At 37.3% G+C, this 14727-nt stretch overlaps 2 protein-coding genes across 2 annotated transcripts in view; both read left to right on the top strand.

Moving 5' to 3' along the window:
• Positions 1-492: 492 nt before the first annotated feature.
• nipal3 (NIPA like domain containing 3) lies at positions 493-10182 on the top strand. Its single transcript, XM_084742982.1, has 11 exons — positions 493-758; positions 1127-1195; positions 2081-2252; positions 2416-2475; positions 2860-3005; positions 5139-5235; positions 5387-5522; positions 5937-6025; positions 6210-6273; positions 7085-7179; positions 7674-10182. Exons 1-11 carry the CDS (start codon positions 723-725, stop codon positions 7850-7852), a joined length of 1143 nt encoding a protein of 380 aa, XP_084599108.1. The 5' UTR covers positions 493-722; the 3' UTR covers positions 7853-10182.
• Positions 10183-13930: 3748 nt separating this feature from the next.
• rcan3 (regulator of calcineurin 3) overlaps positions 13931-14727 on the top strand; it is a 55006-nt gene continuing 54209 nt past the window's right edge. Inside the window, exon 1 of the mRNA XM_084742966.1 lies at positions 13931-14199. Within this exon, the coding sequence (XP_084599092.1) occupies positions 13990-14199 (210 nt within the window). The 5' untranslated portion in view covers positions 13931-13989. The remainder of the gene's footprint in view (positions 14200-14727) is intronic.

Here is a 14727-nt window from a genome sequence, read left to right as displayed (position 1 = left end):
AACTTTTAAAATAAATAGCACTATCTGCTGGACGACTGCAGGAAGCACAAGATACAAAACAAAAAAAAACGAATAAAGAACTAACATACAAGTGAACCATTATTTAACCCCGAATCAAATTTGATTTGCTACACTGTAATAAATTTCTGTAGTTTTTACAGCATGATTACTCTAAAATGAAGACGAAATGTTTATTGTGTGATACGTATACAGTAATTTGCTGTTTACTTATAATTGGCAGAAGAATTTTACAATAAATCTTACAGAATAAATCTATACATATATATATATATATATATATATATGTATATGTGCTGCTGTGTATGTTTGTTTTGACAAAACTTTAAAAAAAATAAAAAAAGAGCATTAAAAACTGAGGAATACATTTGGAAGTTAATTCACGGATTTAGTCTTTCTAAGCGAAGATTATATACCTGAATTATGCATGCGTTATATTTTGCAAATAAAAACTCGTCACTGTCCTCGGCCACGTGATTCAGGCGTATCTGCCGTGCGTCAGGACGCTTCCTGAAGCAGGTGGATTCAATCCGGAAGTGAAGTGCTACTCGTCCTAAATGTGGTGTTTTCTTCAGCGTAGTGTCAGATAAACACAGAAAAATCTGTGTTAAACACATAATGCCACATTGACAGGATGAAATACCCGATATTTGAATGTCTGGCCACTGCTAATAATTAATAAACAGCCTCTGAAGGCGAACAGGATGGACACCAGCAGAGCCGACGGAGACTCCTACACGGTGAGACACTTCAGTTTACTTCTTAATCGTCTGTTTAGACTTTAGTTTTACTTTTTCTTGTCGTTGCAGAAGTCAAAACACTGAAAATGGTATTTTATCATTGTTTCATATCATAAGAAAACTTTCATATGCTACATCAGGGTACTATAAGTTAAATGCCGATAGTGAACAAAGAAAACCAAATGTCTGTTTATTTCATTGAGCATTCATCATTGAATAACCACAGATACACAACGTTAATGGAAATTAATGAGTGTTAGCTTTTTTCACTAAATATCCAGCTACAACAAAACTTTACATGGATATTGTTGGTAAAATTTTATTTAAGATAACTGAATTTATTAAATGTTTATGTTTTTTCTCTTTAGGATAACCTCATTGGGACTCTACTTGCTATTTTTGGAAATGTGCTTGTCAGCATCTCCTTAACTATTCAGGTACAGTTTTCAGCTCTGTCCTCCACAAATGATTAATTAAATGCGCTTATTTTGGTGTCAAATCACCTGGATCATAAGGGATGAGTATCATTAGGGTTTTATTAATGCCAATATTGATGATGATACTACTACCATTACTGATACTAATATTTATACTATTTTTTATAATTTGGTGCAGAAAATGAAGACATAAAAAGGTTATTTTATAATTATTATTTTTATGTTTCCTGAGTTATTGCACATACCTGCTTTTCATTAAAGTTAATAAAGTGAGCCAACACATGTCTTTCCCTGTCATCTGTTTGTGTAACATTACGTAAGCACCGATGGCAGTATTGTTTGTCCAGGATCTTACCAATATTTCAGCAATGACCAGTTAGGACCCAGTAATGATTCATGATACCCATTCATAATAATACAGCATGAGTTTAGAATTAAAAGTAAATGTCTTCTCTTATTTTGTCAAATAAGATGAAATGCTTGAAGTGCTACATTCAGTTTTTTTTTTTCTTCTTCTTCTTCTTCATGGGCCAAGATATGGTCTGAACACATTACTTTTCAGTCTGTAATGGAAGATGTGTAGTGTTTTTGCTTTCCTGATATGGAGGGGGGCTCAGCAAACAGTCTGAAATTTGATGAGAGTTTGGCTGTCATTACTTTGTTATCAGCCTTAATAAATAATATACAGTTATCAACTTGTCATGATACTATTGCCCAATCTGTCTTTACTTCTAATTTACAATATCTCTCTTGGAAAACTGTCTTGCCCTGTTCGTTTGTTTTAAGCCTGCTTTATATGTTTACTTTGCTTAAGTTCAGTATACTTGAGTAGATGTTATGTTTACCTAAGTTTCTGTGTTTTACCCGAATGCCTCTCACTCACAGAAATACAGCCATGTGACGTTAGCAGGAACCAAGGACCCACGTGCCTTCTACCGCACTAAAACCTGGTGGTGTGGATTTGTACTGACCTGCATCGGGGAGGGAGCCAACTTTGTTTCCTACTCCTTCGCTCCCCTTGCCCTCATAGCTCCTCTAAATGCTGTGTCTGCCCTTAGTGAGTATTGACTCATTTGCCCTAATATTTTAATAGTTCAACGATAAATTGCTATAATAATTAATACTGAAACAGGTATTTTTAGTCTCAACTTGATACACAAAACATATTAAAAGGAAATTTTGTATTAACATCCTGTGTTTCGCTTCTCGTTGTTTTTCAGCAAGTTCAATTTTGGGCCTCATTTTTCTGCGTGAGAAATCTAAGCCAAAGGACTTTGCAAGTAAGTTCAGCATACTACAGTATGTGTAACTGAAGATTTGTCTGCGCCGACACTCACATGCAAATAACATGGAACTTGCAGTTGTATGCAAATGTTTAATCATCATCATTATCTAGATACTGCCGGCTCAGCTGCTGCAGTATAATGACTGAAGTAACAGCCATTAAATTAGTTTTCCTACAGGTCATATTTAGTTGATGTAATTTTGTAAGAGTGAGTGAAAGTGAAATTGTTCTCTCTGTGTCATAAAAAGTACTCTCTGTTGAGTTTCACTGTGATATCTAATAGTCTTCTTATTGTTTCATGTTGTATTAAATTTCCTGACATGTTTCTTACTTCACTGGAACTGAACTCATGCCATTTTTACCCTGTATGTTATTTCAGAGCGCTATGGGTTGTCCTTCCTGGGCTGTATATTAACCATAGGAGGAACATACCTCTTTGTATCATTCGGACCAAACTCTCACGAAAAACTCAGAGCAGAGAACATCGTGAAGCACCTCGTAGGATGGCCTGTTCTTTTGTATATGGTAAGATATTTTCATTTACTGAAAAACTTAAGCAGCACAAAGCTCAATACACAGTTGACTCACTTTGTCCCTGCTTTCAAATCTATAGTGCTTAATTTCCACTCCACACTCACTAAACGCATTTAAAACAATTGATTCTGGTGTCGCAGCCAAATGTTAGAAACAGCATTGTTAGAAATGTTTCTTTACCTGTAGTCCTACAGAATTTCTACTTTGGCTGCACCAAATAGTTCAAAGTTTTAGTCATGAAGTTGGCATTTCAATTTAAAACAATATTTGAATGCTGCACAACTTTTCGGTTAAACTGGATATTTCTGCACAGTTGCAGATAAAGATTAGGCTGCTACTATCATAGAAGAGGCAGGAAAAAGAGAAGCAAATGAAACAAAAACAATGCTACCACATCCTTCATACACACAAAATGGACAGCAGAGCAGAGACGAAGAAAAGCGACATTTCTACCTGCTTTGTGCAACCACAGAATGCTTGTTAAGCTAACAGCAAAATGTTAGAAGTTGTCAAGATGTTGTTGACGAAACCCACATGCAGCATTTTTTCTCTCAACACACAAGCACTTCATTCCAGCACTGGCCAACGCCCTGCCAAAGCCCTTTACTCATTTAATCTGTTTAATCACTTTATTCAAATTGAAGATTTGTTTGAGGATTTTTTTAGGGTGATGATGTAATCAGAATATAAAGACAAACATTCATCATCCGAAAACCTCAATAGAAGCCTTTTGAATGTTAAAAAAGAAAAGTCAGAGCCCATTAACAAATCCATGACGCTCATTATTTATGTTCTGCAAATACAACACCTTTAATAATAATACAGCAGCCCTGCAATACAGGTTTGGTGACTCTCATGTGATGTTATTGCTGCAAACATTAGAGGTGTGAAATCAGCTCAGTGGTCAGTTTTGTGGCTGTAATGTTGATAAGAAAATATGCTGTCAGTCAGTGTTGGGGAAGGTCTGTTTGTGACTGCTGATCCTCTTTTCAAGTCAACTTTTCCCATGTTTGTCTGGTGTGTCTTTACAACCTGTATAATCGCAGGTTGTGTTTTACACACCAGGCATTTAGGCAGTGACTAACGCAACAATTACAACTGTAACAAAGGAACCTGTACAAGTGAGTCATGTTAGCTGGAATACCCAGTACCAGGATGTGTCATCTTTAATTTGAGAATTGCCGTATTCATAACATTTAAAGACATCTTTAGAGGCATGATAGTTACTCCCATAACTGCTGATTCATCAGTCACAAATTACATTATTATTTATTGTGAAGTTGCTTGATATACGACTTCAGGTGCTCAAAGGTCCAGGATGTCTGTTGTCATATTTTACGTTTCATAATACACCACACATTTTCATTGGGAGACAGGTCTGGACTGCAGGCATGTCACTTTAGTACCTGCAGTTGAATGTGTCTTGACATTGTTTTGGTTAAATAAGCAGACGCTGTGAGGACGGCAGCGTATGTCGCTTCAAAACCTGTATGTACCTTTCAGCATTAATGGGGCCTTCACAGGTGTGACAGTTACCCATGATGCCATGGGCATCAACACACACACTTTTCTTTGTCATCATAAATTATGTGAGTTTATTTGCATGTAGAGCTGGGAGCTGAGATCTTATCAGAGGTAGTTGCTAGAGACATGTGAGACACATTCTAATGCCAGGTGTGAACTGACGTACGTAGAGCTGTCCACTTATGATCACATCACCCAGCATGTTAATTTCAGGTGTAAACAGGGCCTGAATAATACTCTGTCCAGTATTTCCTTTACAACACTATAAACTGCAGCTGTGAAGATGACCATCAAGTCCTCTGTCAGTCTCAACCATAATCAAATGTTATGAGCTTTACTAAATCGGTATCTACTGCAGGGCTTCTCTGTTCTGCCTCATATCTCTGTAGTTATTTTTAATTAGTTGGTCTTCCCCTTTTAGATACACATTGTCTTCCACAAACTCACATTCAACACAACAGATTTCCCAGCCTTCTTGACCTCTGTTGTTATTCAGATTGATTGTATAATTATTGAATCTGACAGTGACCGCAGTGCTTCCTGTTTTGTTTATTTGATATTAATTTTGTGTTTCTTGTTGCTATTAACCCATATTTACAGCTCCTGGAGATCATTACGTTCTGCCTACTGTTATACTTCTACAAACAGCGCCGTGCAAACTACCTCGTTATTATTCTGCTGCTGGTCGCTCTACTGGGTGAGTCTCCGGTATTAAAGCCAGTCAGTTTCATGCCATCTATAGACTCAAGCTATTACCCTAATTTATTAGAATACACATCTTTTAGTGTTTAAAAGGTACCCAAGCTGTTTGTACTGTATTTAACTGTGCTTTTGATTTTGGTGCACAGGCTCTGTCACAGTCATTACAGTGAAGGCAGTGTCAGGCATGTTGGTTCTAACCATCGAGGGCACCATGCAGCTTGACTACCCGATCTTCAGCGTCATGTTTGTGTGCATGGTGGCTTCTGTGGTCTTCCAGGCCAGGTGAGTGACAGGAACATCATAGATGATTTATTGAAAACCGAGGGGAGTCTGGTTAGCGTGGTAGCTGCAGATGGTCGTTATTAGGGCTGCGAATACCGATTATTTTTCATAGTTGTTAATTGGTTGATTATTTCCTTAATTTGTTTGTATCTCACAACCCAAGGATATTAATTTTATTGCCATAGAGGAGTAAAGAAGCCAAAAAACATTCACATTTAAGAAGCTGAAATTGGAGATTTTTGACTTTTGTTCTTTAAAAAAAATGACACAAACCGATTAATTGATTATCAAATTGTTGGGGATAAATTTGAAAATTGATTAATCACTGCTGCTATACCAGAGATTGTTATTATTTACCTTCCAAATGAACAAAATTAAGTTTGTATATGTGTTTTTAATGTGTTCTTGTCTTAGATTTCTCTCACAAGCTTGTAAGCTGCATGACTCCTCGCTGATCGCCAGCATCAGCTACATCCTCTCCACCATCTTTGCTGTGGTAGCTGGTGAGTTATGGGATCCTTTGCTCCTGGTAATTTTTAGTTGGACCTGGACTGACCTGTGCAACGCCTGGTACAATAGAAAAGGGGTGGCGGTCTGGAGCCTGCGAACTATTCCTTTGCGCCTGCTCCACATTTTGAGAGTCACAACGCAGAAGTCATCAAAGATTTCTTCTTCTCTTGTTTTCAGGAGCTGTGTTTTACTTGGAGTTTAACAAAGAAGATGTCCTTCACATCTGCATGTTTTTGTTGGGGTGAGTGATCAACCTTTCTCACAAAAACGTTTTGGTGTGACAGTAAGAAAATCACAGAGGTAAGTAGTAAAATTTATTTAGCATTTAGCTTCTTTGGTTTCAGGAACCTGGTATAAGTGCATGCTGGCTCGCTGGCTCACTGTCACACTGTTCATGACATGCTGTGACACTCTGTGGAGTCATTATTTGTTGTTATCGGGTCCCCACCATTTCAGTGTGCTGGTGCACTGCTTAACACGTAACGGTGAGGGCCAGGAAAGCTGTTTAAATGGAGCGCAATCTGTCAGCCAGCAGCAGCTTCTGTGTAAATAATGACAATGTTGGTCTTCAGGGCAAAAGCCACACTAGCTTTCACAGTGGACAAATAATTGTCAGCATGTACAGTAATGGTCACAGTGCGATTTTGTCTCAGTCTGAATGACATTCATCAGTTCTCTGTCTTAAAAATCTCCCTTGACTCGTCCATGTGGTCAAGGTAGGCATACACGCTGCTTTCAGCACTTGAACTGAGCGGGGCATCTGGCGTCTGCACCAGCTGAGACACCGTTTACATGGTGTGCAGACTCCGCTTACTTAGTGCTGCACTGGTGTGCTAATGGTGTGGACCCATGAGCACCTGCTACAGGTCAAGACGTCTGCTGTAAAGCCTGTTAAATTGTGTGTAATCCAACAGCAACATCTAAAAAACCTAGGAAACAGACATTTGATGGAAATATGTCATAACTTAAATTGAAATATTGTAAACAGCAGTTGAAATTTGCAACATTATTTTGAATAAAGGCTGCTACTGATTATTATGTGTTTTGTACAGATCTGCACTCTGCTTCCTGGGGGTCTTTCTCATCACCAAAACCAGGAAAAGCACGAAGACCTTTGAGCCGTATGTCACCATGGATATGACTAATGGTTTGTATAAACGTTAAATAAACACTTGTAATTGTATCTGTTGATATTTAAGGCTTAACAGGGCAAGACATGTACATATGTGTGTATGTTTAAAGCTTGCTCTTGGTGGGAATTGGCTCTCTGAAAAAATATCATAAAGAATAAGATCTAGACCTGCTCTATATGAAAAGATTCCTAAGTAAACTTATGTTATGATTTGGCACCATATAAATGTATTTAAATTGATTTAACTTGACTCATATATAGAAAAAAGCAATTTTTTAATTTAATTAATTAATCTTTAAAGTTGTGAAGACCATCAGCTTTTGCTACTACTTGAAATTGTTAAACCTGCCTAGTCTGTCTTTAAACACTAAATATAAGGTCCAAGTCAAGTCAGTTTTATTTATATAGTGCTAAATCATAACAGAAGTACTCATTATAATATTCTGCATTTTTCATTGTCATTTTAACTCACAGCTGAACCTGATCTTTTCTGTCATTTTCATCACCAGGTGTCCCAACTATTCATGACAAAGGCCTGGTTGACTTTAATGGTTCTTTCTCGTATGGAGCTCTGGTCAACAACGACGGAGTGGCTCCTGCTCCTCTACCAGACAAACTGGAAAATCCACCAGTCACCTCTAGATCCCCTGAAGTGTCTCATGGCCAGGCTGACCTAAAGAAAGATTAAAACCAAGTATTTCTTTTGGGTTTATTTCCCTTTTCCCTACACTTTCCGAGGACCTTGAAAGGCCAGGATGCGTATGTTCCATTTTTTTTGTTTTCATACATGCACAAGACCAAACTCCAGCCCAGTCGAGGGTGTCCACTGGGTGTTTTAGATGTCCTCTCACTCTGCCTTGCACACTCCTCTCCATGTGCTTTCTTTTCTTAAATCTCTAAACCAAAACGTGACCTTGAGAAACATTCCTTTTTTTGATAAGATGTCAACTGTATTCATTCCAAAAATGAAGGGAAGAAACCAGAAGCTGCTGCCTGTTGTGGTGGATTCACAATCTCAGAAATACAACAGCAGAGACAGTGTTGTGCCTTGAAGCTTACTGCCTGAACTCTTTGTTTGCTTTGAGGTGGAAGGACTCACTTCCACGACTGTTAAGCAATTTTGCTCACATTTGCTCATTAATAGGAATCTGTTCTTCCATTGACTTTCTCCTCGAATCCAGGTTGTTACCAACGATGTAAAATAATGTAGCTGCAGACTTTTTCAGATGACTTGCCAATGAACATTTTAACTTAAATATCTGTCTGATATCAGCAGGTTTCACTCCGTTTTCGGCCTCTTATTACCGCTGATGTTGCAGGCATTAATGTTGCTCGTATTACTGCTTTTCCTGATGTGACCAAACAAACGGTACGGTTGTTGTAATTTATTATAATGTATTTATTAATTTTCAACTTTGGTTTTTAGTCTTATGAAGTAGCTGCACATTGGATAAATTTCTGTAAGATGGCACGTAACCCGAGTAGGTGAAGTGAGTGTATCATGTACTGTAATCATGCTTGAATCTTGAAATTACTGAAAAACAGTACAACTAGTTAAATGTGTACTCTTAAGTAGAAACGGGTAATCTACTGTAGAAAGCCTAAACTTAGTTTTGACTAAAATAATTTGAATGCTGTTCATTTTGGCCCCTTTTAAGGAGGACTGAAACTAAAAAGTAAAGAAAGAAATAAAAATAGATAAAGAAATTAATAAATGACTCATTAAATAAATGAATATGTTATTAAATGCACCAAAAATAATATTGAAAATAAATGTTGGCAATTACTACTGTATATAAATTGATATTCTTGTTTTAAATAGCTCTCATATCTATGTACCTTTTATTAATTCCCTTGTTTATTTATTTTCCCAGTAAATTGCCTGTTTTATTTATTAGTTTATTCTTTCTTAAATTCATTTCTTTATTTATTTCTGTATTTTATGATTTACATAACGAAGCAGAAAGGCATCAATCAAAAAATCTAATACATAAATAAATAAGTTTGGTCAAATAAATTGTCGGAAAATGCGTAGAGAAAATGAAACGATAAATGAAAACAAAAAAATTAAATAATACAGAGGTAAATCATTTTGGAGGCAAATTAAAACAAATATTAATTTATGTCATATTTGATCAGTTTTTACATTTTTGGTGCTTTTAATGGCATATCAGTTTATTTATTTATGTTAGATTTTGGTAATTTCAGTCCTCTATACCCTTTAATCTGACATTTCTGATGACAAATAAACCAAGAAATAAAACAAAGAATGCAGTCAATGTTGCTGTTGTACAATAATTGTCTTGTTTGTAGTACATTGTTTTTGTAGGACAATGTTTTTGAAACGTAACCATCTAATTTTCACAAACTTAAACATTATGCAGCAATAAGCAAAATGTCCGTAAATCGTTCTATGATAAAATACTCCATAATGAATTAATGGCAGCATAAATTTGATCCACTCCACCTCTACATACTGTATGTGGCGATGTATTTCTACAGTGTTAATGAAGCAGAGAGCCTGTCTGCAGTGTTTAGTACTTGGGTATTTTGTGTATATGACTTATGGTTTGCGTGTTTTAACTCAACATTATTATCACTGTGTAAGCCGTTTTGATATTAAAACTGCCTGCTACCATTTTTAAAACATTTAACTGATGCTGTAAAATTCAAACTTTTTCCATTGTAAATTTTATGCAGTCTGGTGTCATATAAAGTTAATGTAACCTAGTTTTGGTGCATTTGGAGTCATTTTGAGCCTTGTGTGTTTCGTTGGTCAAAATAAGATGAATGAAACAAATCGCATCAAAGTTTTCAGGAATGTTTACATTTTGATCACAGACATTTTTCTTTTTCCAAATCTAGTTTTAAAAATGACTTTGTTCTAGTGTAAGATGAACCGACCAGTTTTGGTGGTCAAACCTCATTTTCGCATGTCAGTCAGCTTAGATCACACTGATGTCATGTCCTAACATACTGCAGTACTACATTAAATAAAAGTTATTGTTTGGCTTGTAATCATAAGGGAACAGCTTTTTTTGTTGTGTAGCAAACATCTTTAAAGGGATAGTTCACCCATAAATGAAAATTCAGTCATTATCCACTCACCCTCAAGCTGATTACTTCATTCTCCTCCATAGATTTTAAACATGATAGATAACTGGTAACTGGCAAAAGTTCTTTTCAAATCACCTTTTTTCTTCAAATATGTTCTTCAAATATAATTAGCTTTAGTAGGTGTAATCATGGAGGCCTTGAGGCTTAAAAGGCTGAGAACCAGTGCTTTAATATAATATTCAGGGGAAATACATTATATTTTAGTGTAGTTTTTCGATTCTTTCTCCAACTAAACTAAACTAAGCTGAAAAACAGTCAACAACCTTTGGTTCTTTGTACAGCAGCAGTGCTACAAGTAGTACCTCACCCACCCCAAAGAACTGCTGAAGAACCACCATTTTTAGTGACATGAGATCATTTTATCAACAGGAAAACCTCCAGCTCTTTGACAGATGTAGCTTGACAGACTACTTTAGAAGCTGCACACCACCATAGTGTAGGAAAGCTATTTTTCTTTATTCTGTTGCCGTAAAATAACACTTGAAATCATGTCAGTGTTTGTGGATTTATTATAAGTCCTATAGTCCAATAGGCAATTTGGTTCTTGAAAAATCCTTCTGGCCTTGCTTCTGTTTGAAACCGGGCTTCTTCTTCAAGCTAATGCTGCCTGAAAACCAATTATCGCAAAATATATGTATAAAGCTTTAAAAATCATCTTTAACTTTAAACTGCTCAAAATTGGAAGTGCTTTATTTTGGTCGTGCAACAGGTGGATCCAGAGAGCTGAACTGTATCTAAAACCATTAAATATCCGTAAAGATGTGACCCTCTCATTATCTGTACACAGTACAGCTGATTGGTCCTCGGGCAGACTGTCTGATGTGTCTCTCCGGGACGTCCTTGTCAAATTAAAGCTCAGTTGTACAGCTGCAGACCTCTCTGTGTGCCACCTTGCTGCTGCTCGGTCGCCACCAATCTTGACGCGCAGCATCCTCCCCCTGCTGCAGCCCGATTGGCTGCCGGGAGCCTCAGCTGGCATCTGATTGGTCTCACCTGCGGGTCCTGACGCTGGAGTAGGCTGCGTCAGATAGAGTCCAATATAATCCTGTAATAACAAACAGGGACGCATCTGACAGCAATAGTCCCTGAAAATAGCAGGGCAGCTTTTTACCAAACTCGCTGAAAATCCTTCTGTCAGTCCTCTGGAGATGGGTTGTTCCGGCTGCAGTCACTGACACTTGTGAGGTGAGTTTTAAAGATAATTTTCGCGTTTGAACTGACCAGAAAGGGAAATTAAAATAGTAAATTCATCTGTGCACGTACAGGCGTGACTCATGGCTAACTTGCGTCTGAATTTTCGCTTTAATACATCTTAAAAACAGCGTCTGACTTGAAAAACAAAGTGGTTACACGAGATAATGTGCTACTTTTATGATAAAAACAGCTGCTGCAATTTTATTTTGGCTCTTAACGTAATATCCAGGGGTTTCCTTTGAGTGCACGCCATGTAAATATTGGTGTCATAACCCTGCACGGCCATGGACACTGAGGACATGTGATGTTACTGATGTCACTGCACAGAGGTTACATCACAATTTTGGGTTTCTAATCAATATTTATATCGTATTCCTCCGAAATATTTGAGATTAAGTTGGTTTTTAGATGGTATTGTGATTAAAACGTTGATGATGAGGGTCGTTCTCGTAAACATACCACTAGATGGCGCTCTATGTCCAGAATAATGTTGGGCGTTTCACGTTGGGGACATCATAACCCTTTTTCTGTTTTTTTATGATCCGTGTTTTCATGGTTTCCCACTTGTTGCTTCCTTTTTCCAACTTAAAATCATTAGAGGTACTATTTAAGTCATTTCCAAGAAAAAAAAAAGAGTATTAACTGATTTTCTTGGACATCTATGACAGTGAACTGAATATCTCTAGATTTTCTGGGTTTCTGGATTACTATTTTCTGAAACAGTTAATCAATTAATCAAGATCAGCAGATTAATCAAAAATGAATAGAATCAATACTTGCAGTGATAGTTTATGATTTAATCTATAATATTGGTTTTCAAACCGACGTCCGGGACAAACAGGGGCCCCCAGCAAAAGAAGAAATGTACTACTTTAAGTTTAATCCCATTTTTTGGAGATTGGAACAGCAATAGAAGAAATATAGTTGGCAAGCAAGAGTGATTCTAATTTATAGTGATCCTAGTTTGATCATTGATTGACTGTGAAGACTGTATTATCTTCAAACGTAAAAATAAAATAATTACTCAGTGGATTCCTTGAGACAAAATCCTCTCAGACTGGGGGTCTGTGGTCTAAGGTGCATCTATTGTGGGGGTCCTTGACGTGAAAAAGGTTTGGTAACACCTAGGTTTGTTGTAGACTTGCAACGGTTTGTAGATCAATCAATTAGTTGATGAAAAGAAGATTATTTGCCAGCTATTTTGATCATCAGTTGATGGTTTCAGTCATCCTTCAAGCAAAAATGTCAAACACTTGCTGGTTCCAGCTTCTTAAATGTAAGTATTTGCTGCTTTTATTTGTCATTTGTGATAGTAAATGAAGATTCCTTGGGTTTTGGACTGGTGTGTTTAAAAAAAAAAAAGTGATGTGAAGACTTCACAGAAATTGTGATGAGCATTTTGACTTTTTTATGTTTTTTAGACTAATGAGTAATTAATTAATCATGAAAATAATCACTCTCAATTAATCTCAGATTAATTGATTATGAAAATAATTGTTGTTGCAGTCCTAGTATGTTGTACAAGTATTTTTGAGAGAGTAAAGTTTATAGATAACATTGTTTTTGCACATATAAATGTTAAATATAGTACCTCCAGACATCACTGAAATGAATGACTGGTTCTCTAAACACTTTTGACTGTGAGTGTGTGTTAGATTTTCTTACTGTCACCAGCAAACTCCTCAGATATGATTGAAGCATGAAAGAAAGACTGTTATGATCAGGAATATGGACTTTGAAGCAGAGCTGAGCATAAAACATCAACCTTTTTCCTCTTTGTTTTCTATTTGTTTCTGTTTTAGTTTGCCTTATCTTTGCTCATGTTCTCTTCTCCCTTCATGTAATTTTTCCTTCTGTAACTGTCAGACGTGAACTGTTAGTTCATATGTTTCTTTCATAAATTCATTATTTGAATTCATACAGTCAAAAAGAAGTGATTAAATGTCATAAATAAAATTTAAAATGGCTAAATTGTCTAAAATATACGACCTTAAAACAATGTTTGCTTAAAAAACATAGTGCTCTTTATGTGAGGCTTTATTTTGATGCAGAGTGTTACAGGTCACATGACCAGGGTTTAGTTAAGGTCACAACTGTAGCATTATGAAGACCAACCCGGCTGCAGAGGAAAAACATTCAGCCCCACAATAACCATATTTAACATAATTTGTTATAATTTTGCACTTTTATTTGTTTTATATTCATGTATAGTGTTTGTTGATGAGTCTTTACATGGATAATGTGATGTGATTTTGTTGAGTGAACGTGTTTGGGCCGACTTGAGAGACTTTAAAATGACTGATCGGACTTTTTATGTCCTTTATTTTCTTGTAGTTTTCGTACTGTTTAGTACAATCCTGTCACTCTTACCATCACCTCACTCTCTCTGCAAACATCCAGCCAGTATATTCACCTTATCTCCTAACGTCCAGTCTCTTATCCTCTCCCCGCTCTCCTCAGTTCCAGCCTCTGTGGTCCCACCTGCCTGTCAGCTGCCTCCTAAAAGGCTTCAATATGCTGCGAGAGAGCTCCAAGGCGTGGAGCAACGGTTCAGAGGCCTACAGCAGCGACCCTGAGGAGGACGAGGAGGAGGAAGAGGACATGGTGTTTGGCGAGACCGATCAGGATGCCATGGCGGAGGAGATGATGGATCTCAGCGACCTCCCCACGGCGCTCTTTGCATGCAGCGTCCATGAAGCCGTGTTCGAAGAGGACGCACACAGGGTGAGAAGGAGTGAACTCACTTTCTGGGTCAGATTTTCGTGCTCTGTGTGTGTGTGTGTGTGTGTGTGTGTTTGTGTGCAAGTGGGTTGGTGCATCAGTGTGTGTGTGTATGTTTGAGTCATCCAGCTGGATGTGTCAGCGCATCCAGATTCAAAGCCCGGCAACAAGTGCATGATGTCATCCACAGCTTTTGCTCCTGTCTATCGAAGTCCTGTCACGGTCTCAAGCTGCACTGCTGATTGCTCACACACACTCACACACACACATCCCGATGCTGTTATTTATTTGCCAGGGAACATGAATGCGATGCAGAGGATTACAATATGACTTGCACAGAATTGTGAGCCAGCCCGTCGTCACCACACTCGTTTTATCATTATGCAGCAGTGTGTTATTCATGCCCACATATGCTCTATAGATGTGGCAGCAGCCTCATACAAAAGCCCACACATACAGTTACATTTGTGTCCATTGAGACACATGCTGTATATGTTCTCTTAAGCCATGGATGTCAGACTAATTTTAGTT

Source organism: Lutjanus erythropterus, chromosome 18 (genome assembly GCF_056507025.1).
Source record: "Lutjanus erythropterus isolate fLutEry1 chromosome 18, fLutEry1.hap2, whole genome shotgun sequence".
Lineage (NCBI taxonomy): Eukaryota > Metazoa > Chordata > Actinopteri > Lutjaniformes > Lutjanidae > Lutjanus > Lutjanus erythropterus.
Note: the sequence above shows the minus strand (reverse complement) of the source record. Positions and strands in the feature narration are given on the sequence as shown.

Bases quoted from the DNA above. Each gene is read 5' to 3' on its own strand.
- nipal3 (XM_084742982.1), top strand. From the start codon at position 723: ATGGACACCAGCAGAGCCGACGGAGACTCCTACACG. The intron at 2,253-2,415 runs GTGAGTATTGAC...GTTGTTTTTCAG, and splicing joins AAATGCTGTGTCTGCCCTTA to CAAGTTCAATTTTGGGCCTC. The intron at 7,180-7,673 runs GTTTGTATAAAC...TTTCATCACCAG, and splicing joins CACCATGGATATGACTAATG to GTGTCCCAACTATTCATGAC.